This window comes from Taurulus bubalis, assembly GCF_910589615.1.
Source record: "Taurulus bubalis genome assembly, chromosome: 4".
Lineage (NCBI taxonomy): Eukaryota > Metazoa > Chordata > Actinopteri > Perciformes > Cottidae > Taurulus > Taurulus bubalis.
The window spans coordinates 17,449,906-17,477,105 of NC_136592.1; the positions used below are offsets into that span (position 1 = coordinate 17,449,906).

General features: G+C 39.7%; 1 protein-coding gene across 1 annotated transcript in view; it reads right to left on the reverse strand.

The window, feature by feature from the left end:
* Positions 1–27,200, reverse strand: part of LOC306735565 (CUB and sushi domain-containing protein 1-like) — a gene marked incomplete at both ends in the record, with an annotated part of 394,295 nt that overhangs the window by 15,725 nt on the left and 351,370 nt on the right. Inside the window, 11 exons of the mRNA XM_079217050.1 lie at positions 5,142–5,321; positions 5,927–6,103; positions 9,778–9,963; positions 12,330–12,506; positions 14,089–14,277; positions 16,356–16,529; positions 16,788–16,961; positions 19,885–20,058; positions 22,373–22,570; positions 23,316–23,501; positions 23,604–23,792. Coding sequence (XP_079073176.1) covers positions 5,142–5,321; positions 5,927–6,103; positions 9,778–9,963; positions 12,330–12,506; positions 14,089–14,277; positions 16,356–16,529; positions 16,788–16,961; positions 19,885–20,058; positions 22,373–22,570; positions 23,316–23,501; positions 23,604–23,792 — 2,004 coding nt within the window. The remainder of the gene's footprint in view (positions 1–5,141; positions 5,322–5,926; positions 6,104–9,777; positions 9,964–12,329; positions 12,507–14,088; positions 14,278–16,355; positions 16,530–16,787; positions 16,962–19,884; positions 20,059–22,372; positions 22,571–23,315; positions 23,502–23,603; positions 23,793–27,200) is intronic.

Sequence of the window (27,200 nt, forward strand, 5' to 3'; positions counted from 1 at the left end):
TATACAAATACATTGATTTAAATGCTCTTGTAAGGCCAGACTTTGTAGTTTTTTCTTTGCTATGTCACATCAGTGGCTTTAGTATCGATTCAAGGGAGTATGAGGACTTGGAGAGTGAGGAAAAGCTCCTGATGAAGAATTCTGGGCACCTGGAGTTTATAAGTTAACACAGCTCAAGGGACCACATGGTGGATGACTTTACACTGCTGCCTCACAAGCACAAAAGTGCTGTGCTGTAATTTCCCCTAGTTCTTCCCGTGTGTGTATGTGTGTGTGTATATATATATAATTTGCATGTTCTCTCCACCAGGTGCTCAGTGTCCAAATACAGCTGGTAGCTGTGACTTTAGGTGCATTTCTGTTGGATGTTCTCCCATCTGTCTTGCCTTAGCGTCTACAGTATACAATATACTGTCGACTGGATATACATTTGCATTTCTTGTACAATGCAGCTAGCAGTATACAACAGATACCAATAGTTTAACAACTAGTTTGCCAATAATGGCTAATACTATTATGGGATATTTATACTTCATTTGATCATTTGTAAACATCTGCAATTCTATCTTCAGTCGAGACAAATAAATCAGCATAAAATAAGCTCTCAGAGATGTAAAAGTCAGAAAGATAAAACAGCAGGTCAGACTCGTTGCATACGTAGCCCTAAGATATGCAGGATGTGAACCAACCATTTAAACAACACTCCTCTGAAGAAAAGCCTGAATTAGACAAAGAACAGTTGCCAAAGCCAGATACTTTCGTATTCATGTATTCTTGTCGTGGTTGGTGTCAACCCCAGCCTGCATGAAGCCAAATGCAGAAAAACAACACAGTTTAGTTTCAGTTTAGTGCTGACCAAAGAGCGACACCCTGTGCTTTCCTTATCTCATCCCTAATATATACTGTAGATTAAAAAAAGTGCTTCCTATGAGGGATTCCCAATATGACAAGATGGCTGCAGATGGGAGACATGGCATCAAGTGAAAACAAAGAACAGCAAAAGCAGTAGACAGCTGTAATCAACCATATGGACATTTACTGTCTTAAAGGAGTAGATGACCTAGGTTACCACATTTAAGTTGCTTAACCAAAAGACAAACCATGGTCACCATATGGATGGAGAGTTTCTGAAAGGGCATTTGGGGTTTAGCACGGTCTGTGATGGCTTTCTGCTTCCACTGTGGTGATTGAACTGTGAACTGTGATATTGTTTTTCTCAAGTCTGCTAAATTAAATGCTGGTAATATTATTCAAACATCCTTCTTAATTTGAAACACAGTACTTTGGGGATTTTAGAAAGAAATACATATTTATACCTGAGATTCACTACATTGGCTTGTTAAGAGTATTTATGTAATGCTATAGATTCATATAAACCTGCAGCTACTTGGAAAACTTCATAACTGCTAGTGTACATATGCAATGATATCAAATGATGGTCCAATAGATCACATTGATAAATAAGCATTTAAAAAACATCTGTTATACAGAGCACAAAGTCTATGATCATATGAAAACATACTGTTTATGCGACAGCATCGCACAACTTTTAACCTGTGATTGCATGCACCTATGATTGCATGCACCTGAGGTGCGCGTTAATACATGCAAGTGAGTTGTATGAGCACAGACATCTGTACATGTAACGTCATAACACCCTGATCAACATCTGTGTGCGTGCATGCCTAAGTGTGCGTGTGCCTAACTCCCTAAGATGATAATAACCATCTGCATGGTTTCAAACAATTAACAATAATTAGAATACATGTAGTGTATTTGTGAAAAACAATACAATTATAAATTAGCTATGACTTTTAACTATTAAAAAAAAAGAAATACAAAAAAAAATATATATATTAACATTTTTTATTTAAATTGAAACTTTGTGATTCTGTTTAGGCCAGCAGAGAAGGCTTAGCAGGCTCTGACGGCCCGCTACTGCAATATACACACCATATGGAGATCTCCATCTCATCGTCATTCTCTCAGTGGTTGAGTACTCCCTATTTCTGTATTCTGTTTTGCTCCCTTTTTTTCTGTCAATGTTTTATCTTATTTTTGTTCTCAGTCTCTTGCATTATGACCAGTCTTTTGGATGAAATGCAATTAAAACATTTTTTAACCACGAAGGATAACTTTCGTTTGTAACATTAGCGTTTCTAGGCAACTGCTAGGCGCTAGCAGCAAACCAAACAGTTGACTAATTCTGACTTTGTATGTCAGCAGTGTCCCAAAGAAGCCTTGCATCTCCCCAAAGTCTTCCTCCCAGACTTGCAAAAAGTGATTCATTTCCTCATGTTATTCTACTCCACTCTACGAACGTGTTCTGCTTGTTCTTTGTCCAGTTACAAAATCTTCACACCTGCACACAAGACAATGCCAAACCCAGTTTCTTAAAGCATGTTGTCCATTGTCCTTTCAATTCAGTTTATTTTGTATAGCCCAGAATCACAAATTTCACATTTGCCTCAGAGGGCTTTACAATCTGTACACATACGTCTTTTCTGTTGAGTGACTCCAGGAACAATTGCTAGTGACTAGCCAACAGCTAATGGGAATTCAAATTAATAATTAAGTCATGATTGCTGACTTAATTAAGTTGTTGTTAGGGATAACACACCAGTTGTCTAAAAATATAATTAAAGATTCTTATTGACTTGTGTAGTTAATATTCCCAAACAATATTTCTGCAGGTTTTTGATGCCTAAAGAACTACAATTGAAGGTTTCTGAACTCTTTTATTTTCTCTTCGTGACTCTCCCTTGTTGTGAAAAGACGAGGCTGGCTTCACACAAGTCTGGAAGAGTAAGTCCCACAGCTGCCTGCTTGCACACCTTTGCATTTCACTCCATTACTGTGATCATCTAATCCTTTCCCTCTACCCATCTTTTCTTCTTTCCTCCTACATCTCCATACTGTTCTTCTTACACTTTGGTCCCTTGCTTTCTTCCTGCTTTTTTTTGTGTTCAACCTCTCTCAAGCACTTCTTCTCTTTCTGACTACACCTTTCTTCCTCGCCTTCTGTCCCAGCTCCAGTCCTTTGTTTTACCCTCTTCCATTGCTCTGTTGGTCTCCTTCTCACACCATTACTGCCTCTTCCACTCTCCCTTTATCTTTTTGGTATATCTCTCTTGGCGCAGTTCAGCCAGCCAACACATTTTATGGGCTTAATCCCTTTTCTCACTGTGTGTTTACAGGTTTGGGGCAGGTATTGATTTGTCCCTCTTTGTTTCTCCCATCAGTTGCTTCCTCTCTCTCACTTCGCTGTCGCTTTCTCTTTGTAGCCCTACTGATGGCTCATCCCCATCTCTCCTTCTCCCTTTCATTCACCCACATGACAATCTCTTCTTCCACCCCCATTTGCTTGCATCCTCATTCTCTGCATTACTCTCTTTGTGCCATTTTTGTGTCTCCTCTCTTTGTTATCTAATGTTTTTTTCCACTACACTTCTTTGTCCCTCCCCTTTACTAATTTTTTCTTTCTTTCATTCATTCTCTTGTTTCCATGTGCCTCCTCCTCATTACTTCCCTTGCTCACACCTTCCTTCTACATCACTTGATTCTTTCTGCCTGTCAAGCTACACTGTTATGGCTTACACCTCCTTCATTCAATATATTTCTGTCTGTGCATGTGTGTCTGTGTGGGAGGAAGCTGTTGTTCCAAAAGAGGATCAAATGAAGACTTGTGAACGCATTGAGGTGGGAGAAAGGAGGAGAAAAGTGAAGAGCAAAGGATTGGCAAAAAAAGAAAAGACAGAAGGGGGAGAAAAAAGTAACGGAAAGAGGAGCTTGCAGCATTTTCTTACCGCTATCTCTCCACTGTTTCCCCTTCTTCCTCTTTCCTTCTCATTTTCTCTTTAAAACTTCCTGCGCCAGTCTCTCATTCTATACCACTTACAGTATCTTTTACTTCTCTGGTTTCCCTCTCTCTGCATCACTCTCTGGTTCCCCCTCAGTAGCCTCTCTGCTGGCTTCCTCGTTTTTTTCATCTCAGTTCAAAGCCTCTGCAACTGCAGGAGCCAGCTTTTTTGTTTGTGGGAAGACACGGCAGGGATAATCTCAGAAAACATTCCTTGTTACTGTTGTAAAGTATCATAGTCTAAACTCAAAATATGGGCTGTTGTAAAACTCAAATACATTTTTATTCCAATGCGTTCTTTTTATTTTTCCATTGTCTTTGTGAAAGAAATGCTGATTTAACACTTTGTAATTGTGAGGAGCAATGTGACTCTTCTCTTGGCCTCTTTCAGGTACAGCTGAAATCACAATCTGTCATTTTAGTATGCCTGCTCGCATTGAAATATGATTGGTCTGTAAAGGTGATACATTTGATATTCATGGTATTAATTCAGCAGCAAACGACTATTTGCTATGTAGTGTTGGGCAGCATTACATAAATTATTACATTAGCCACTAACGAGTAGTTAGTGATTACAGTTTTCCAAACAGTAATTATATTACAGTTATTAATCCAAGTAACGCTGTGTTCAAAGAAAGCACTTTTTATTTGTGTAGGTGACGGCAGGTCGGTATGCATCTTGGCATTGTGTCAGGTTGAACTTGGTGAACTTTTAGGTGTATATTAACTCGGGCGCATGTGTGACCACACCCTGAGGGAGAGGAAGAGACAGGCCTGGTTCTAATGCAAAGTGAAAAGTGGACAACACACTGATTGTGTGTTGTCTTCATGTATGTCTTCTAGTTTGCTGTAGCGGATCAACATGCAAAATGGCTCGGCAAATATTCATCAGCAGGTGTGGTGATTATTAAATACTCTCTCGGCCAGTCACAGTACTGGTCTCTTAGTTGAAAAAGAGGCTACGATGCGCTCTGGAAACCAGACATCTCGTCCATAATAAAACGGCAGAATATCGAGTTATAACCGACCAGTCTGTTGGCCGTAACCTTGTTTTGTTGTAATTGTGAACATTTTATTAAACACAATTTCAATCAAATATCATTCATAAAAATAACTCAACTTAATAGAAACTTATGCATGTTTATGTTTAAAGAATTATGGCTTATATAAATCAGATCCATTTGCAAGACTCAGTGTTTTCTGTGGGTGCATCATCTGATAAACTACTGTTCTTGTCCATTATTTCTTTGAAAGTAGTTATTTAGGGCATTAGTTTTCTTGCCTTTACAGCTGGGCTTGGTTTGGTTCCAGGTTCCATCTTTAGTGCAGAGCAGAACGCTGCGTCCAGGTGGCTCCATCAGGTAACCAGGGTTACAGCGGTAGTTCACTGTGTGGTTGAAGGCAAACTCCCTTCCCAGAAAGATCCCATTGGCTACTGGGCCAGGATCTCCGCAAGTGATCACTGAATAAGGTGAGATAAATTTGACAGGAATACATCATTTAGGGTGTATATCTATCTGTTGTTCTTGAAGTCCTGCAGTAGTATAGCAGCGCACAAGAGCAGTAACATTTTTGGACAAATCAATCTTACCATATCCAATCTTTTTACTACAACTATAACTCACTGTGCTTTTTCAACATAGCCTGAAAAAACAATGTTTGTACTTGTCTGACCCTTAATTTCGTCCTCCTAATCAACTCACAGACTTTCCTGAAGGATATCCCTGCTTCTTTTCCTCCTGAACCCCAAACTTCTGTCTGGCTCTGTTTAACTATACAAGTTGAAATCTCAGACACAACAACCTTACCCATGCACAGGCCTGTATCTGCACAGCAGCAGGTTGACGATTCCTTGCACAATTTTGACTACTCTTGGATCCTGTATGAAAAAAACACCACTATGCACGCACCAAACCTGATAATATTTTCAGTAGTACTTAAGTGCTTATGAAACTGGTTCAACCATTGTTTTTTTCCCCACAATAATGACTAGACCTACTGCTGCTACCACTAATAATTACAGTAGTGATAGTAAGAGGAGAGGCAATGCTATGAAACCTAACCTACCAGTGCAATCTGGCGGTTGTCCTGTCCATGTCCCATTTGTTGTGCAGTGCCTGGTTGTCAGGCCTGATGTTTTAAAGCCGTCCCAGCACGCATAAGCCACCGAGCTTCCGAAGGTGATGCCATCACTGAAGACAATTCTGCCGTGTGCTGGGGTGCCAGGGTTACCACAGGATATAGCTGAGAATTGAGGAAATATAAAACCGCAGTGATTAATCATTAATCACAGTGGAAAAATCAATGTGAGCAATGTTGTCTTGCTGTCACTCAAGGCTGATCAGCTGTAAGCTCCAATGATGAGTGTATCACTCAGTCAGCTAAAAATAATAAAAAATTGGTTCCCAGCCCTGAATGGTAGCTATATAGTATTCCAGTGGTGTGCCAGAGGCTCGTAATACTCTACAGCACTGGTGTCAAACTCAAGGCCCGCGTGCCGAATCCGGCCCTCCACGTCATTTTATGTGGCCCGCGACGGCTTGAACGGCATGAAAACGCGGAACCGTTTTCAGTGGTTCGCTGATCTGTTTTCAGTCGTTCGCGGACCCGTTTTTAATGGGTTGCGGACCCGTTTTCAGTCAGTCACGGGCCTTTGCATGGGCCACTGATCAAGATTATTTTGTTGGCTAGTTCCTACATAACTACGTCAACGAGCACTTGAGCAGCACTTCAAAAGTGGCTGAAAATGTAGCTGACCACACTTGGCTGTTTTGATGCTTTCCCTCGCTCGTAGTTTGAACATAGCATTAGGGCCACTGATCAAGCGCCGGTATTTGGAGAATGAGTTGCACAAAAAAAGACTTGAGGTCTACAAATATGTATGTGACTGTGTTTCAAATGAGATTGCCATGGCCTATACAATGTGTTGTTCTCACAGTGAACCGAATGCTGTGTTCACACGACGAGCGACTGAGCAACAAAACAGCCAAGCATGGAGAACAAAGTGTGTACTGTAGGTGGAGCACGTCATGCGTGTGTATGTGTACAGTAGCTTAATGTTTGTGCATGTGAGTGTTATCAGTATACGTGATGTCTATATAAGTGTATGGATTTATTTGTGTTTGTGTCTCAGTGATAGATGTCTCATCAGCTTTTAACCACTATCAGCCTAATGAAAAACCACTGGAGACAGACATAAATAATTAGGGTTGCACAAACACAACGCTGATGGGGACACAAGAGACACACACACGTGCACACACACACACACACACACACACACACACACACACACACACACACACACACACACACACACACACACACACATACCTCAAAGGTAAAACGAAAGTGTTGTCTCTAGAGGTAGAGGTGATGTTAGTGATTCAGTACATGTAGGCAAACCAAGACTCAAAATAGGGGAAGTAAAATGCAGTAGCTCCTTGTTAAACAGTCTCAACCACAAACTGTTACAAAGTTAGAAAACTGTTTAATACAGTTCAGAGTCCTGTATTTGGCAGCTCTAAAGTAGTTTTGAAGGAGGGTTGCTTCTGTTTCCCCCCCCCCTAGAATGAGATACTCTGAAAATATGGATTCCTGCCACGGAGGAAAATCCCATTATGGGTGAGATTTAAAAAAAAACTATTTCTACATAGTAATACTCTCCAAACTGGCATTACCTTTTACATTTAAATCAGCAGATGAAAATGGCCTAACAAAATATATAACATTTTGGCAGGTCAATTTAGCAGCTACAAATATGTGAATAGATCTACTGATGATTGTTTTTAAGTCAGTGGGGCTTTTAAGCAGTATACTGGTGTTGTTTTGGGTCACAACCACACAATAATATAGAATAGTACACTGAAACATATGACTCACTCTTCCTCCCCCTATCCACTTAAATTAGTCATAGGACAGCTCATCTAACCGAATATAACATCTGTGTCATAGTACAAAGTTATGGTTGGGAATAGGGAGGAAATACAGGCAGCAGCTTAGGATTCCAGTGTCTCTACAGCACTATGAGGACCCAGTTTAATTTCCCCTTAACTCCCATGGGTTTAAAGAGAGTGTCTTTGAAAACTGCTGTTGTATAGGACACATTTTATTACCACAGTGCTGTGGAAGATCCAGCTCAGTCAGTTAGGAGTGACACACTTCAATCCTTTATATCTGGGCCACACAGATATAAACATTCACACACACATACATTTGAATCTTCATATTTTGCCACTGCTAGTTCACTAAACCTCTTACATTATGTTAGCTTGAACTAGATCACCAAAGGTACTGTTTTGGGGTTGCGTAGGGCAGTTGTGTGAATTACAGACTCTAGCAATTAAATAAAAATCAGCTGAAGAATGTAAATGTACCATAGTATGATACATACATTCATAATATACATTTACAGTCAGGGCCATGGCCCTTAAGTATTTGGACTGACACAATTTTTCAAATTTTGTCTATTTACACTAATGCAATGGCATGAACTGTTTAGGAATTACAACCATTTTTACACAGTCAATCACATTTTCAGAGATTCAGAAGTAATTGGAAAAACTAACATAATAGTGAATATAATGATAATCTTTAATACTTGGAGAAAAATCCTTTGCAGTCAATGATTGCCTGAAGTCTTCCACCCATAGTCATCACCAAATGCTGAGTTTCCCCCTTTAAGATGCTTTGCCAGAACTTTACTGCAGCTTCCTTCAGGTGCTGCTTGTTTGTGGGTCTTTCTGCCTTCAGTTTTATCTGAAGTAAATTAAAAGCATGCTCACTTGGGTTGAGATCAGGTGACTGACTAGGCCATTTAAGAATATTCCATTTCTTTGCCTTGAGAAGCTCTTGGGCTGTTTTCACAGTATGTTTTGGGTCATAATCCATCTGTACTGAGAAGCACCATCCACTCAGTTTCGCAGCATTTGGCGGAATCTGAGCAGATAGTAAAGCTGTGTAAAAGGACTGTGTAAAAATGGTTGTAATTCCTAAACGGTTAATGCAATAGTTTTGTTTTATCTATTGAATTAAAGCTGAAAGTCTACACTTCAACCACACATTGACTGCATCATTTTAAAGTTATGTAAAGAGGAAAATAAGAAAAATTGTGTCACAGTCCAAATACTTATAACCCTGACTGCAACTACGCTTAAATACGTACTTCTACTTAATTTTTATGAAGTACATTCTTCTCAATGAATGTATTTATAAGCAAGGTGCCAGCTTTGGTACATATTGTACATGCAGAGTGTGAATGTAAGCAATGTGCTTTAAGCTATGTTTGGTAATGGATTAGTTGCTTACTGTCACCAGCATGCCAAGTAGCCTGATGCTACTGTATTTTCCAAAGCAAAGTTTACGCTGTTTAACTTTGGAGGCTGTGCTGATTTATTTTCACATAAAATGCTGAATAATTAAGGGTTTATATCAAATCTACACTACTTTCCTTTACAGCAATATATACATATATATTTAATAGCAACATTTTATACAATCTGGGTTGGGACCCAAAGGTAACCTCAAATTAGACAGGGATAACTTGATATCAAAATGTACGATGTTTTCTAATGATGTTCAGCATATATGAAGTCATCAAATCTATGTCTTTGTATGAAATACATGTTTTACTGTTAAACAGGGTCAATAAAGAGTGCACATGAAAAGAATATTGTGCAAAACAGCTTATGAATATCTATTTTGACTCCAGGCGAAATTAATGATATTCAATACTATAGAACCAAGAGCTATGATGAAATTTAAAGGAATGTAATCTGTGAAAATTAAAGGTGATTTGTCTGCTGTTTGAAGCGTGAGCTGCATTATAGATGTCTCGTGACATTCATTCCTTCTTTCAGTATAGTCAAATGTGTATGTAGCCACATAAGTCATGTAAAGTCATTGCCACACTTCCACACCTTGACAGACAAGCTGTGTGCCGCTCCAGGTGCCGTTGTGAAGGCAGGTCCTCTCGGCTGAGCCAATCAGACTGTATCCCGCCTCGCAGCTGAAACGCAGCAGGCTCTTGGTTTTAAATTCTTCCCCTCCCAGACGGGCACCGTGGGGAGGCATCCCTGGGTCTCCACAGATTCCTGGACTTACCCCTATTGCGAGAAAAGAGACAATAAGTTAATGTACAAAACATACACCAACAGCCAGATACGTAAACACCACTGAATTAACCAAGAAATGTCCACAAAGTCCTGAGCAGATGAGACCCACACACACAGGTAACCACATGCACAGACAATCGAAGACACTCAATACAGTAAATGTGAAACCACAGCTGCATTGAATGATGTCCATTAGTCTCCTAAAAGGTTCTAGTGATTTTATGTCAGTAAATAGTAACACACTGAGCTAAGAGGTAGTCTAAAAATATAGGTGAGCATTCATGCTACAGGTCAACAACAATAACAAAAAAGCACGTGTGATGTTTGTCATCTCATAATCTCTGTTGCAGAAGATGCACAAATATTTCACCTACTCAACCTTTCATATACAGTGACACATATACTTTACAGTACACGCACATACTCATATATGCAAAATTGGTAGAACTGAACTTTGCATTTGTTCTAGCAGTAAAAGCACTGAGCGTGTCACAATTTTAGCAGCTTAAATTCCATCGGTAGGGATTTGTGAGTAAGAGGGTACAGCTCCAAATGCAGCGCCTTGCATCTCAATGAGGTCTTCAGCTGCAGGATGGATTCTGTCCTACTGAGTGTTCTGTTTTGAGGCCAGCAGAGTAAGCTTATTGCATTTCAGCTAGTGAGACAGTTGATGTTGAGTACAAACGATCATTTGTAGTGTTGTAGTGTTGTGTTCTGCTTAAGCCTACTGTAGAGCAGCACTCACAACCTGAGAAATAAACCTAGACTCTTCCACCTCATTTTCCCTGCCTGTTCCTTGCACATCCAGCTCAAGTCAGGTAACATAGTAGGCAGTGTTGGGGTAGTTACTCAGAAAAAGTAACTAGTTACAAGTTACTAATTACTTCTGAAAATTGTAACTAGATTACTTTACTAGTTACTGCATTTGAAAAGTAACTTCACTACTAGCTACTTTACTTTCCATTTTTTTAAGCAAATGTCCAAATTAACCGCAAAGATACATGGACAAACATCATGGCCCTTTCATCACTTTATTTTCAATTTTCAATAAAGGGCATCTCTTAGCCTTTCCACATAGTGTATTGTAATTGTAAATATGTAAAACAAAATGGCATATAAAACTCAGCCATTAACTTGAACGAACATTAACTCTGTTCACACTGTCTGACCAAAGAAATATGCCTCACTTTAAAATCCACAAACAGGATACAAGAGGCTGTGTATGGTGGGGACATTCAGGTCGGTCAAACAGCATAACACATTGAAAACAGGCTTTTGGAAACATGAGACCCCACTAAACCAAATGGGGGCCCTAATCCTAAGAACAAAACCAGCTTGTTATAGGAATCATTGTAGTGGTTTAAGAAAAATGCACTTGATGGTATTGGAGTGTTGTATTGCTTTGCAATATCCTTAATCCTAGGGAACCTGGAGAGAACCTCCCAGTTGGATACGGGCATTTTTAAGTACTCCATGACTTCTGTTTCTGCCGTGTAGGAAAACTCCTCTTCAAAATCAAAAAAGTCAGTGTGACTGGAGGTGGTTGGGCTCTCAACTGCTGGTCCAATCTGTGGCTCATCAGGAATCCAGACACGACACTCAGAAATTAGCAGGCTTTTAACAGCATCTCTTTTCTTCTCATCTTTGAGCCAGCGGGCCTTGAATTTGGGCATTGTGGCAGCGGAGTGGCGGAGTTCTGTGATAGATTGTTCATGCAGGAAGTGTCGTGTGACTCGCGCGCCACAAAAAGAGAACTTTTCGGACTGGTAAAAAGGTCTTGGGTAACGCAGGAAAGCGCGTTACTGAGTTCTAGTAAAGTAGTGTAGTTACCAATATTTTGAGTGTAATGCGTTACTTTACTTCGTTACCTATAATAGTAATATTGTTTCTGTAATCCGTTACTTTGTAACTCGTTACCCCCAACACTGATAGTAGGCCTCAGTTTATACTTGAAAACACACTATTTATTTCTCTGTATTGTTCCAAATGAATACTTTAAAGTTACAGAGTTTGTATTTTAGACAGTGATGTTTTTGTTTTGTTTTGTAGCCCGTTCTATGTATAGCATATATGTATAGCATAATCTACTGGTCAGCTTACTTTGGCAATATTTGTTATGGCTGGATGAGATACTTCTTCTTGTGATCCCATGATACACATTTCTTTGTTGGAAATCTCAATATAGATGCTGTTAAATTTCAATGAGTGTGATTGCTGTATTATTGCTCTGGATTTAAAAACACAGCAAACATGCCAGTATGGAAATACATGACAAGTAAACAGACTTATCTAGGCTCTGCAATTCTACCAGCTGAACACCACTAGGCATGCTTCTTTATCGACCAGTGTGCTTTTACCAGTGCAGTATGGTGGCGCTCCACTCCATGAGCCGTCCTCCTGACAGTGGCGAGTAGTATTCCCTACCAGCAGCCCTCCAGGCAGACAGGAGTACTGTAGCACTGAACTGTATGTCCAACTGTGGGTTCCGGTCACTACTGCATTAGGAGGCACACCTGGGTCACCACAGGAAATGGCTACAGAGACAGTGAAAGATTGAAAGAGAGGGTGTTAGTGTGTGTGTATACCAGTGGCGGGCCGTGCATGTCCTACCTAGGCCTGCTGTCTGGTATCGTATACAAGACAGCATCTTATACAAAAAAAATTAAAAATTACAAAATTAAATTTAAGCTGTCAATTTAAGCTGTGAGCCGGTCCTCGCTCTGGCATGTTTGGACCGGTCGGACAATCTTTTTACCTCATGTCCATCTCCACCTGCTCTACAAAAAAGCCTCTCAGACCCATAAAGTCCACCTTTAGTCCACGAAAACCGCCATTTTTAATTGAGTGAAAAACACATTATTGGAGCTTTCTCTTACACGCTTGGTCCAATTCATACCAAACTTGCTGTGCATCATGATTGGAGCCTTTACATTTTTACCTTTATTTTATGTAGAGAAGGAACATATATGTGGTGGGAAGAGAGACAGGGCTATATGAGATGCAACAAAGCCCCCCTCCCTTTTGTTATTTTGCTATATAACTTGTGCACACATGATTAAACAGAACGTATACTGCTTTGCTTATGGCTAGATATATAGTCATGCCACTCAAGCTTATTTGTATTGAGTTTAATTGAACTGCTTGTGAGAGAACCAATAACTCACCTCAAATTAAATTAATTTTAGAAAATCGCTCTGTGTAGAAAACAAGTTGAAATCGTTTCAGAGTGTCAAAGCAACAGACATCAGTGAAAAAATATTTTTCTTCTTCTTCAATTTAGGAAAAAAAATTGCATTTTACAGATCACACATTTCTGGAGGACACAGATATGAAACTGTTCTTGATTTTCTATTTCTGCCAAATGTCTGGTCCTCCTTCGATATCTCCCCTTACCCCCAAATTGTATTCCCTCCATCTTCAGTCATCACCCCTCCCCCCCAATTTTTCCGATAAGACCGTACTTCTCGAATGCAATGCTCGATGCACAGACACCAGCGTATCACCAGTGTCTGTTCCTCTCTCTCTCCCTCTCTGTCTAGTCCCTCATTTCTTCTGTTACTGTGTCCTTGTTCTGTGGTCCTGTTCGCCTCTCTGTGCTTCTCTCTCCACCTCTGAATCAGCCTTCTTGCATCCTATGGTTTTATCGGCCATTGTGGGTCACTGACAAGAATACCTATTGCTCTAAGAGACACATGCTCAGCACACACACGCTCAAACCTTTAAGCCTCTTTCTTTCATACTCTTCTTCCCTCCCATTTTCGCCCTAGAACTCTCTCTTATTCTCTCAGTTTCTCATTTGCTCCTCATCTTCCTTCCATTGGCTCTCCAAGCCGTTTCACTCCTCAAATGGATTTTCTTGACAAATAAAGACAAAATAAATAGAAAACCACCTGTCTATGACTACCTGTGTTCAGCATGACAAACTTTTGTAGATTTTTATTTTTGCAGATTTCCAAAAAGTTGTAACTTCTTCGCAATAGGGCAAACCTTTTTCATTATGGGCCTATGCATGTCAATCTATTGCTCTTTCTGTCTCATTTGTCTTCTGAACTTGTTTCAACATTGTTCCTTTCAACTCAAATAATTCTTGAACTTCCTGTATGTGTCCAGCTATACCTAGGCATCGAGGGATTGGTCGGTCCCACCGTCCATCAGGCTGGCATGTAAGGAGCGCAGAGCCCAGTAGGTAGAAGCCTCGTTTACAGTGTATTGCCACAGTTACACCATAGCTGAAGACTTCTGGGTAACGTAGGCCAGACTGGCGGACACCATTTTCCACATGGCCGGGGTCAGAACAGTTTACCACTGCAAAAGAGAGCAGAAGACACTGTTGGAACTTATTTAAATAGGTCTTATTGAAGGGAATGTTTCTTCACTTTGTTTAGGTCCAAGCAGTTCCCATGGATATAGATGGATATACAGTAGATTGTACTAAGACAACAAGTATTCAAAGAAAGAAGAGTAGAGAAGAGTAGATGAGAAGAGTAGACGAGAAGAGAAGAGTAGACGAGAAGAGAAGAGAAGAAAAGAGGTGAGAACAGAAGATGACGAGAGAAGGCAAGAGAAGCGAAGACAAAACAAGGTAAGAGAAGTGATACAAGAGAAGCTATAAAAGAGAAGAGAAGAGATACAAAAGAGAAAACAAGACAAGAAAAGAGAAGAGGTAAGAACAGAAGACGAGATGAGAAGAGATACAAGAGAAGACAAGACAAAAGAAGAGAAGAGATAAAAGATAAAAAAGACAAGAGGAGACGAGACAAGATGAGAGAAAGAAGACACAAGACAAGAGGAGACGAGACAAGAGAAGGCAAGAGGAGACGAGACGAGAGAAGAGATACAAGAGAAGACAAGACACTTGTTTGTCTTCCTAAATTTGAAATAACTATTATTTTGATGACAATAACATCGTCAGTAACATTGGCTGTTTCTAAAATCCCTCAATGACAGTTTGCGTTCAAGTGAGCAGTAAATTGATATTTTGGACACGCTTTATTCATCATCATTTTGCCTCATCCATGCATTTGGGATTGTTAGTGGAATGTAGTGGAGATGCAATGGATGGGGGAACACTTGGGGCACTAAAATAAAACAGTTTACAGTAAATAGAGTGCCCTATAAAGTAAATAGGGAGTAATTCCGGACATAACTAACTCAACCAACTCTGAATGTGATGGAGCTGAAACTTCACAGAAAACAGGACACAGTTGGGTACTTTTAGGGAACTAAATCTTTGATCACTGTGTTACAAAATCCTATCTTTGTTGCTCTGCTCTGGTCATCTCTAAACTGCTCTTTTGTCATACCCTGCTCTGTTTTCTGGAGTTCTTTGTTCTCTTCTCTCTCCTCTGGTCCCTTTTACTCTGCTTTGCTCTCTGGGTGGATGCCAGTCCAATAAAAGCGGAGTTTTATTTTCCACATGTCACAGGGGAGACTGACATTCACTCAAATTCAAGTCCATGGGGGACATGGTGTGTGTGCGTGTGCGTGTGTGTGTGTGTGTGTGTGTGTGTGTGTCTGGCACCCTATGGGAACAAAGAAAGTTTCAGTCTCATAATTGACAGCTGCTGCTGGGAGGGAGAGAGGGATGAAACAGAAAAAGTTAGGGAGATGGAGATGGAGAAAGCAAGAAAGCGAGGATGAATCCCCTCAATGGAAAACCCATGTGAGCAACTAAGTTGAATCGATCTGCTCTCAAGGCGGTGCACAATGCCTGTGTCTGTGTGTCTTAGTATATCATAACTGTTACACCACCAGAGATCTGGAGAGGTGTGTAGTGGAACGACCATGCATGGTTAGCAGAGTAGAAGAACGTGTCTCTGGACATGTACCCAGCTGTGTGTGTGCACGTATGAATTTGTTAGTCTATTTAGAGAGACACCACAATGATTGTGGCTGAATACAGCTCAATGTTAAGAGTGCGATTACGCTACACTTACTCAGTTCTCAATTTTACAGTCTGCTGGCAGCAGATACGGCCAAAATGTTCCAGTTGACATATTGTATAGCTGGAAGCAAATTGTGCCAACAAATACTGAATACATGCTGACCATCTCAAATGCATGGTTTTATGCTGACTTTTTACTGTTGCCTCAAGGAGGTGGCAACGTAAGTAAAACAATGTTATCTCAATCAAATAATTTGAGAGTGAAAACAAAAGGGAAGGCAACGGAAACTTTCACTACAGTCATCCACCAATGACAAAGCATGTGTGCACAACTAATATTTTTTGTTCTTACCATATTCCAGGAGAGAAACGGAAGAAGGTATCAACACCATCTGTCTTGTATGTATGCACTAAATCTGAAGATCTGATTTAACTAAAACATTTACAGGGATGTGCATGGATACATCTGTAAATCTGTAACCATATATGTGTTTGTCACCTTTGCAAACAGGTAGGGGGCTGCTCCACTGTCCGTTGAGTCGGCACTGAGCACGAGCATTTCCACTGAGGATGTAACCTCTGTTACAGGTGAAGTTGACAACATCATTGAGGTTGAACTCGCTGCCATTAGTCCGTCCGTTGCCTGGGTTGCCAGGGTGACCACAAGTGATAGCTGAGGGAGTAGAGAGAAGTATGATGAGTGGAAAAAGTAATATGCGCAGCATTGTGTTAGTTTCGACTTTGATATTTTGTGTTATTCTTTGGAACACTCTCCCAAAAGGAGTCTGAACATTTATTTTCAGACACTAATGTGTAATGGATTTACTTTATATAGAAAAATGACTTTAGCTCTTTACATTAACTGAAAGAGCAATGAATCATCATACAATAAAGATAAGCTACAATAGTTTTGGTATCATAAAGAACTTACGGACGCAAACGGGTGTTGTTCCAGACCACCGATGGTCTTGCTGACAGATCCTGACTGATGTGCCGATGAGGCGATATCCTAACATGCACTGGTACACCACTGTGTCACGGTAACTAGAGCCATCTCCACTAATGTGCCCATTGACTATAGGATCTGGAGAGTCACAGTGACCGGCTGCGGAGGACAAAATGATAGAGAAGAATGCAGTATAATGAAAAACAACTTAAAGTCACTTTCACTATCTTTGGCTTCAGAGTCATCAGTGCTGGTCCCATATTCCCACACTCTCGCACATTGTCCCAACAGTTAGACTACTAAACAATGTAATACAGCTGTCTCAGAGTGCATCTACAAATCAATGTTCAAAAGTCACTACACTAAAGGTCTGTTAAAATCAGAACATTAACACAATTTCTTTGCGTTCTCTCAGTGGCCTTGAAGTGTCACATCCTTTCATGATTTCTTAAAACTTGAGCACATTGTAGGACAGATCTTTAGAGCTGAGGTGAGGAGAATCACTGAATTGTATTCAATACCGTTGCAACTATTGTTAGATCAATCACCTGTGTTTCACGGTCAACACTCGCCTCATGTTTCTGTGCCTCGTGAAGTCAATGACTGAGTCCCAGTACTTTTTGATCTATTGGCCATTTAATATGTTTTTTTCTGAAATGCTTCACACATAAAACACTGTCTCAAGTTATGATTAATGCTGTGAAAATACAAATCCAGAACATTGATTATTTTTTCCAAATCTCATTGGAGAGAGCTGTTGATGTGATGCAGATATTTCAATCACTTTTCTCAACAACATCTACTCAAAATCATTATCTCAGATTTTATAAAGCCGCTAAGATAAGTGGACTTATCTTGAATACCCAAACTGTTTAGAGCAATAAAGTGTTTGAGGGTTCTTCTGAAGCGAATTATGATTGTGTCATTACTATTTGCACCTCCTGAATACACAGAGGAATGAGTTAAAGAGCTGCACGTTACACACGGCGAATTATAGTCTTTCCAAATTGTGAGGAACAGATGTTTTGCTTAAACTTCAATGAATTCATTAAAAACAGAATATACATATATATACACATGGTGATTTAGTCTAATTTAAACTCTACTTTCATTTGATTTAGTCTAATTTAAACTCTACTTTCAACAACTTTTAGGTATATTTTGCCTAACCTTGTTAGTAGGGGATTCTCAGATTAATAAAGTGACGGTAGACCTGATTAATAAATGCATGACATAAAAATGCATCTTATTCAGGCATGTAACTTCAAGGCTGAATCATTGGAGTAGAGTGTGTACAGTATGCACAACCTGAATTAATCATCTCTGGTCAGCGCTTACTGAAGGTCTGAATCAAGTCCTTAATGTATTCAGAAATAAAATGTCTTAGTAGTAGATCATTTGAGTTTCTGAGGCATGTGCGTCGTTTATCTTACTTTTTGCTGGCCTAATTTCCATGGACCTTACACAAACACCTGTAGCAAGCCCATGTATTATTAAGGCTTGGATGTCAAATTTAAATGTCCAACCATTTCCATTAGAAATTAAGTCTTTATAAAGAGTCCTTGACACAAGTCCTACGGACAGTTTAGCCCTCCTACCCAAGTCGTGCAGACAGATATAGTGAGACCACTACTTACAGCAGACAAATAGAAATATTTACATCTCATCATATGCATTTTGTAAATATTGGCCTCTATGTTGGCATTACACTGTCCTCTTCTTGGGTGCTGTATTGGATATGATTAAAAACAGAGCCAGTATAGCTTACTGTAATGTAAAAAAATTATTATAAAGAAAACAACAGGAGAGATCATTAATGATTTTATTCTATGACAACTTGCTACATTTCACTCTCAAAAATGTGCCCTCTCTTCTGTTGTTAATGATTCACACCATTTATCCTCCATTTATCCTATATTTTCATAAATTATCAGATTGTACATTTTTTAGGCCAAAGCGGCATTGGGAAAGACCATAATAGGGCTGCAACAACGAATCGATAAAATCGATAAAAATCGATTAGCAAAAGTGTTGGCAACGAATTTCATTATCGATTCGTTGTGTCGCGCGATTATTACGGCAGTCATAAAGTCGCGGAGAAAAAAAAAAGAGCGGCGCAGAGCCGCCAGCGTGTCTGAGATTGGAGTGAGAGACTGAGAAACGCTGAAGTCGTGATCTTAGCAAAAATAGAACATCTTGGATGTGACGTGTCGAGTCTTGGCCAACCAGCGTTAAGATGTCTAGAGCGGCTTCATTTCCCTCAAACTTGTTGTTAATGGAATCTAGTCAGCTTGCTATCACGTTAGCTAACGTGTTTAGGTTGTGTATTGTCGTTAAAATTACGTTATGTTCCGTTACAGTTCAGTCTTGCTTGTAAAAAACCATAACGTGGTGAAACATGCCGTAACCCCCCGGTCTGGTTCAGTTCACGCTGTCACTCGTTAACGTTAAATCGCCACACTGGCGGATCTGGCTGCAGGTTGTTTTTTTACTCAAAGTAGACTGAATCAAATCACGTAGTTGGGCTTAGCCAACAACGTCATTTTGTGGTCGTAAGAGGCCCAGAATGAAATAGTTTAAGGAAGAGGACTCTATATGCAGCGCAGCTTGATGCAGAGCTGAGATGAGGTGGAGCTAGGCCTGGAGGTTTCGGTCCAAACAGACGTGAGAGGAGCAGTACAGCTTCCCACTGTCCCAGTGTTTCATACATATTGATAAAGCAGGGCATGCTAAAGCATCCTCTACTCCAAGGAGATCAATTACAGTAAAAAGGCAGATGTAAAGCATACATGTGTATGTTTTAGTGTTAGTCCATTTTAATCTAATTTGTTTAATTAACAGCTCGGGGATGTTCAAGGAGCAACCTGTTTGTGCTTTCTGAACATGTTTTGCACTGTGAATTTGGACTGTCACTTCTGTTTTTGAACAAAGGGTTGGAAATGAATGTTTTTTTTGCTTTTTTATCTGATTCATCGATTAATCGAAAAAATAATCAACCGATTAATCGATTATTAAAATAATCGTTAGTTGCAGCCCTAGACCATAACACATCGTACACTCTATCACATTTAAGTAACCTTACCTAGACACCTGGTCTCTGCACCACTCCACAGCCCGTTAGCGCCGCACTCTCTGACATGTGACCCTACCAGCGTGTAACCATGGTTGCACATAAAGATTGCGGTTGCTCCAAATGTGGTCAATGTGCCCAGTTTGGTCCCAAAGGGTGGAGAAGGAAGCTCACCACAGGAGATGACTAAATATAAAAACAAATATGATAAGATCATGTTGTGACAGAAGAACAATGGGAATTATACATAACATTGTGGGGTTGCTGGTATTGTTGTATTTTCTGTGTTTTCAAAAATCTAAATATGAAGTGGTTGATGTTGCCAAATCTTCACAGTATTGGTAAGATAACGTTATAAGTCATCCTGCATTTAAACACTGTAAATGTAGTTGTACAATGCAATACCTGGCTGAATTAGATTTACGTCACAGGATAAAAGATTGTATTTTTCCTTAATATCCTAAGAGACATGTTTTCAAACCAGTGGCCAACTAAAAGAATAGTCACATCTGTTGCATTGCCAAATCCCTCTGAGCTGCTGCCGTGTTAGGTAGGTCAACTCAAATAAAGAAAACAAAATTGAAATTGTAGCAAAATAAAGTTTGAAAACCACTGGTCTGATGCAAGATGTAGGAGTAATATTTATTTATTTTACTTTTCAAGTGTACTCACTCAACATTGGCATGTCATATATTATGCAATGCTTAAAAATTCTGTAGCTAATGCAAAGTGTGTAATGCAAAAACGTCCCTTTATAAAAGAAGCAGGCTTTTGCATTGCATTGCAACACTCTATTTGAAAAAAAAAATCTTCCATTATTGCTCAAATATACTGCGCATTTAGGAAGCAAAGGCTGCATTCTGTTTAAAATAGCTATCATAGTCCCAATGTGCAGCAGTAAAGATACCCCTGGTAACTCAAAAAAAAAGTAATAGTGGAAAAACACAGACAAAAAGTAACTCCCTCTCAAGCTGTCCTTTAAGTAGGTTTGCAAATGGATGGTAGGCACATGTCAAGGCAATGATTATCATTTTTAACAGCTGTGGTGAGCTACACTGCTGACCACTGTAGAAGGAACATTTGCAACGGAGTTAGACTCAGTAAATTACCACCATCTTTTGGATGACTTTGAATGCAGTATTTTTCCACTTGTCTTGTTTTGCAAATTATTGTGTAAAGAGTGTGTTTTGGGAAAGGGAACTGTTGTGGCTAGTGAGTCTGATAAGCCCCTAACTTCATGAGACTTGGCCACCCACTCCCTTCCCACACTAACACACTCTAAAACGTTTTTATACTGCAGGGTCGCTCTGCTTCGACAGATGATTTCCACCACATCCTCATCGCCAAGTTTGAGGTGAAAATTGTCTGTAGAAGTTCAGAAACAAAAGTCTAGAAACACAAACATTTCTAAACTTTGTCCTTCTTTAATAGCAAAGACTATTTAGTTAAATAGGATTTCAGCTGAAAGGCTTCTTCATGCACGGATGAGAGCAGAGCGACCCTGCATTATGCCGTGTTCACACCAAAAGAGTTGTGAATTTTCGCAAAGTTTTTCGCCTGAGTTTACTCGCTCGACTTTATGTGGTTAATTCGCTTTTTCGTAACCATTCGCTGCGGAAAGGGGGCGAGGCACAAACGTCGGAACATCAAACGCCCCCGTGTCTGGGTTCATACTTTATCCGTAGTCACATAGAGCTCCGACTCCTCCAGGACGAGTGTCTGAATGAAGCCGCTTCCAGCGCTCCTTAAGCGGACCAGCAGTTTGATTCAGTAATGGCAAGACGGCGGTGATGCCGAACGGAGCTTCTCAACTCTGATTGGCTTTCGCAAATCAGCGTCGGGCGATTTCTTCACCGGAGTTGAAATATTTCAACAATTCGCGTCTCTGCATTGACTTAACATGTAATCTACTCGCGCGAATATTTCGCAACTCTTTTGGTGTGAACACGGCATTAGTATTATAATGTAATGCTTCCAGTCAAAACAAGAAAAAAACATGATATCTGGGTACACATAGAATAACTTGCTCTGACTTCCTCAACTGTTTTGTTTGTTACAGGGTGATTATGCTGTTTGATAATTTATCGTGGCAGGTTGTGGCAGCAAATGCAATGCAGTTTTACTCTTTTGATGTGTGTGTGTGTGTGTGTGTGTGTGTGTGTGTGTGTGTGTGTGTGTGTATGTGTGTGTGTGTGTGTGTGTGTGTGTGTGTGTGTGTGACTGTTTCTATCTACTATTTCATAAACATGTATGTGAAAATATGTGTACCAAGTATAAAAGGAATCTCTTGTAATAGAATTGTAGGCGTAATACAATTGTTGGCATAGACTCATAAATAGTTATGTCATTTAGAGTGCCGGGGGAGGTTAACAAGCGCACAAAACACGATAACATAGTGGAGTTTTATTATCTTGTTTAGAGGGCAAGAGGTCAGATTAGAGACACTAATTGAAATATATTTTGCACGGGGGAGACACAACGGTATTTCTATTATACTCACTCTTGCATGTAGCTAGGTCATCTGACCCCTCCCAGCTCCCATTGGCAAGGCAGCTAAGAGTTCGATGCCCCACGCCCAAATAGTAACCTGTTGAGCATTCCAGCATCACCATAGAACCAAACTCTCCCAAATGACCAGAGAGCAGACGGGAGGTCATGTGATCTGACAAGGTGCTATCTGTGCTGGGGCAGTGGACCGCTGGAAGACAAAATGTAATCAAATTGCGATTAAATAAAACATTTAATTAAGGTTTTCAAGCTTTATTTGTGTAATTAGTCATAATATATTTGCTATCATATGATTTGCATACATGGCAATACTAAATCACACATGAACCTGTATAATCTATCATTTATAAATAATAAATCATAAAAATCCATAATCATGTCACCAGAATGTATTTGGCCATACACCTTTTCTGAATGAAATATGAAATGTTACTATTGACCTTGGCAACAGTGAAAATGTAAATGTAAATCATCTTATTTTGTCAAACATGTACACAACAGAACAAACCTAGCCTCTGAATTAATTGATCCTCGTATTAAGAGCAGTAGGCATATACTATACAGCGCACAGGGAGCAATTTGAGGGTCCGGTGGCTTGCTCAAGGGCAACTCAACAGTGCCCAGGCAGCAAACTGGCACCTCTACAGTTCCCAGTCTGCGCTCCATACCATGGATACCTCAATACTTCAAAAACACAAGATTTTCACTAAAACCGTACTATGTAAATCATTTCTGCCACTAAGGTCGATTGCTTGTGCAGGCACGAGTTCTGCGCATAGGCCAGTGTTTTGAATTCTCCGGCATGTGTGCACAAGTTTTCATCAATAATTCAAGGGAACACACCATGAGAAATTGATATACAAATGGTAATTATAAAGGTGAAGTATTCCTTTCAGATGTTTTTTTCTTTTTGTCAACTACTTTCATAAACTTACGTAGGCATCTGGGTGCTACGGCAGCGTTGCTCCAGCTGCCTTCCTCCAGACACACTGCTGTCATTTGAACATCAGGGTCAAGGTGGAAACCATGGTTACAATGATAGGTGATTTGGCAACCCACGGTGTACTGATTAGCATGGAAGCTGCCGTTGCCCGGCGACTGAGGGATTCCACACGAGACAGCTGCCGCATCACAAAGACAGAAAAGTTCAAGGGGAATCCTTCTCAAACATAAAAGGTTGTCATGCCTGTAAACTCTTTTGAAGAATGTGTTTCATATTTTACCTTGACAAAAAGGTGGTGGTGCATCCCACTGGAAAAGCCCATTGGGATGGAGCCTGCAGGTGGCATTGCTTGAGCCTACCATACGGTAGCCACGGTTACAATAGAACTGAAGTCTGCTACCTGGCCGGAGTTTGGTTCGGTTGACCACGCCCCCGTTCACAGGAGGATCATTGATGCTACAGTAGGCAGCTGGAGAAACAGAGGAAGAACAACTTAATACGAAGTATTTCTCTGTGTTCTCACTTTGCAGGAAACTCTACCAATTATCACTTCTGTTTTTGAATAAAGGGTTGGAAATTAATGCTTTTTTGACTTTTACATTTTTTATCCGATTAATCGAAAAAATAATCAACCGATTAATCGATTATTTAAATAATCGTTAGTTGCAGCCCTATTGTTTAATTAACCCTTTCCATTATTATTTACTCGTCAGTGAATGTCTGTGTTTGAGCACTGAATACTTAATGCTAACAGAAACATGACCAGGTCAGTTTAGGTTAGCTAGTGAGGCTATGGTGCTAGTTCACTCAGAGCTACCAACTCTAACGGTTTCGCCGTGTGACACACATGTTTTCACACGCACTCACGCCACACAACCAATTTCTCACGAAAAAAAAAAATTCTGATTTTGGGCCGAGGCGCGTTTGTTCCTTTTCAAACTCCCCGACGATAGATGGCGCTAAGGAGCGCATCTGTAAACCTATTCGCTGCATAGACATCCTATTTACCCCAAAGAGTCCTGAAGTTAGCAACAGAAGAAGATTTTCAAACAGACCTGGGCATCTTACGGCCCGCGGCTCTCCCAGTCTGGCCCGCGTGAGGTCAATCAAAAATGAAAAATAAATAAATAAGGTGCACGCCATGAATGCAATACAAACAGCACTGCTTTTACTTTGAAGGCGATTTATTTATGTGTGCGCGCACGCACACATGCACGCTTACGCAGCCTCACTGCTCAGAAGATGTTGGTTCTCTTTGGATCTACCTACATGAGAACAAACATTCTAGTGATGAAGTTCAACAGATCAGATCCTCTCTCACTGATACCTGTCAGCTGTAAGGTTTCAAAAAATCTTAAAAAATGACATTACATTTTTGTACTTATTTTCATAGCCTTATTGTAACATGTATTCTTACCAGTAGCAGCTCAAAACCATACAATTTACAGTTCTTTAATAAAATAATAACATTAATATTGAGTTAATTGAATTAAGTTCAGAATTGGTTTGGCCCTCCACAACTGTCCAAATTTCTCATGTGGCCCCTTGGGAAAATAAATTGCCCACCCTTGGACTAAGGTATGTTACAACGGCAAATTATTTCCAATTTCCTGATATTTGAGCCACCAACGTGTGTGGCTGCGTGCACGGCAAAATTTTGGTCACTCCCGACAAAATCTCACTCCAAGGTTTTTTGAAAAGTTGGCAGCTTTGGTTAACTTGCTTTATAAACGTGGAAGAACCGTTATGTTTTGTGGCAACGTTTTTGGTCAACTTTACGAGTGAGCTCTGTACTGACAGCGCAGAGAACGCTCTCATGTGCATGTCCAACACACACACAGGTACAAAAAGACAAGGTAACGTTAACTGTAACGCTAACATGTTCATGGGTGTGTCTTAACGTTATATCTTTAGTTGAAGCTGTTTCACAGAGGTATTGGTTTAAATATATTGTCATTTTGGAGGCTGTAGTTTGTGTTGTTGCTCAATAGTGCATTTTACTGGGAGGACTACTGTATTAATGGTTTCAGCAAGGTGGATCATGTTTTTTTTTCCATCTTCTGTTTCAGATTAAAGAGTTCAGAAGAATAAGGACAGTTCATCTGGAGCGAAGCACTAGCAAACTCTTGATGATATTCTGGACCAAGAAGGTTTGCAGGGACTAGAATGAGGCCGATGCTGGATTTACTCAGCTTGATAAAGTTTACAAATGAGATAGTTGTGGTCAAATTATGTTTGGCTCATGTACACAGAGAATAAACACAATGACATATTTGAACACATTCAATATTTTTGTTGGTTTCACCCACCAGTGTTCTAGTTTGAGAACACATACAATGTGTACATAGATAATAATGATAATTGTTTGGTAACATGAGCCCTGCTTTACAGAAATGTCTTCAACAAAAAATAATATTTATTCATGTACAAGTCCATATTCCAGTTTAAACATTGGCATTCCTCCTGATATCCTACAAAGTCACTTCAGACAAGTTAAATTAACTTCCGTCTGTTTAGCAGCAATGTGTTGCAGGCAGAATCATCTGCTGAATCATCCGCTGCTGGATGGAGTTACTTGGAGAGTCTGGAGAGGAACTCCATCAATGCCAGGTAAATTCAGAAAATGTGGGGTGTTCTGATGATTATTCTGACCATAATAAACTTATCTATGTAAAATGAAATAAATCCATAGACATCCAAATACTTACCCAGTATGTAACCAATGTCTTACTGTGAGCATCTTATTTCTGTTGCATTATTGTGTCTGTAGACTGTATTAATTGGCCACTTCAACCCAGAGAATAATCAGGAATTTAATAGAAAACATCTGTCGTCTGCTGACCTCTGATTCACATGGTTTTGACAGGATGTCAGCGACGATGCCATCTAAGAGGACTATGCTCATCATCTCTCTGAGATCTTTGTCCTACATGGAAATTCAGCACATAAAGGCTTCACCCTGTCCATGTGTCGGATCAACATCGAGGGAAAAGAAGTTATTGATGACTGAAGGTTTTCCTTCTGCTTTATCTTTGCAATGAACTTGACTTTCCCACCAAAGTTGAAATACACATTTAAAATGTTTCAGAAGCTCTTCCTTAATGTTGCTTGATGTCCTGAAGATATATCTCCAGACTATATAAGTTGTATTGGTGCATGTCTGTAAACAGCTACCTCTTTCCAAGTGTTGACAAATAAAGGTGCTGTAGTTTAAAAGCAGCTGTCGTTTCATGTTTTGTGGAAGCTTTCCTGTTTTATTTAGCCCTTGTTAATAAATGCAATACATTTATATTTGAATAATGGTGTAGCGTAGTGGTAGATGGATGACTTATTATGTAAATATGATTTAATATTTTTCAATAGAAACAGTTAAGAAAAGCTAGTTATAACCATGACATTAAATTATGTTTACAGGGGTTTTGTAATTAGATGCAAATGTAGCCTGAGTAAAAATTACTATTGAAAGGCTGATTACCTTTTATGTTTAAGGAAGTCAAATATTATTTGAACATTTTGGATAAAAGATAATTCTTACTCAGAATTTCTGTGTGGAAATTGTTACGTAACTTTTTTTTAAGTAAATGTCACTCCGAATGTTTTTCAGTGTAGCCTGAGTAAAGATTACTATCAAATGCTGAGTAAAGATTAACATCAAATGCTGAGTAAAGATTACTATGAAAGGCTGAGTAAAGATTACTATCAAAGGCTGAGTAAATGTTATGTCTCAGGCAGTAATTTTCAAGTAAAATTTACTAACATTCTTAGTAGTAAGTGAACTCAGCTTGAGAATTGTCTGAGTAAAAATTACTTACAACTTCTGTGTGGAAATTGTTACTTAGCCTTTTTTAAGTAAATGGCACTCCAATTCTTTTTCAGT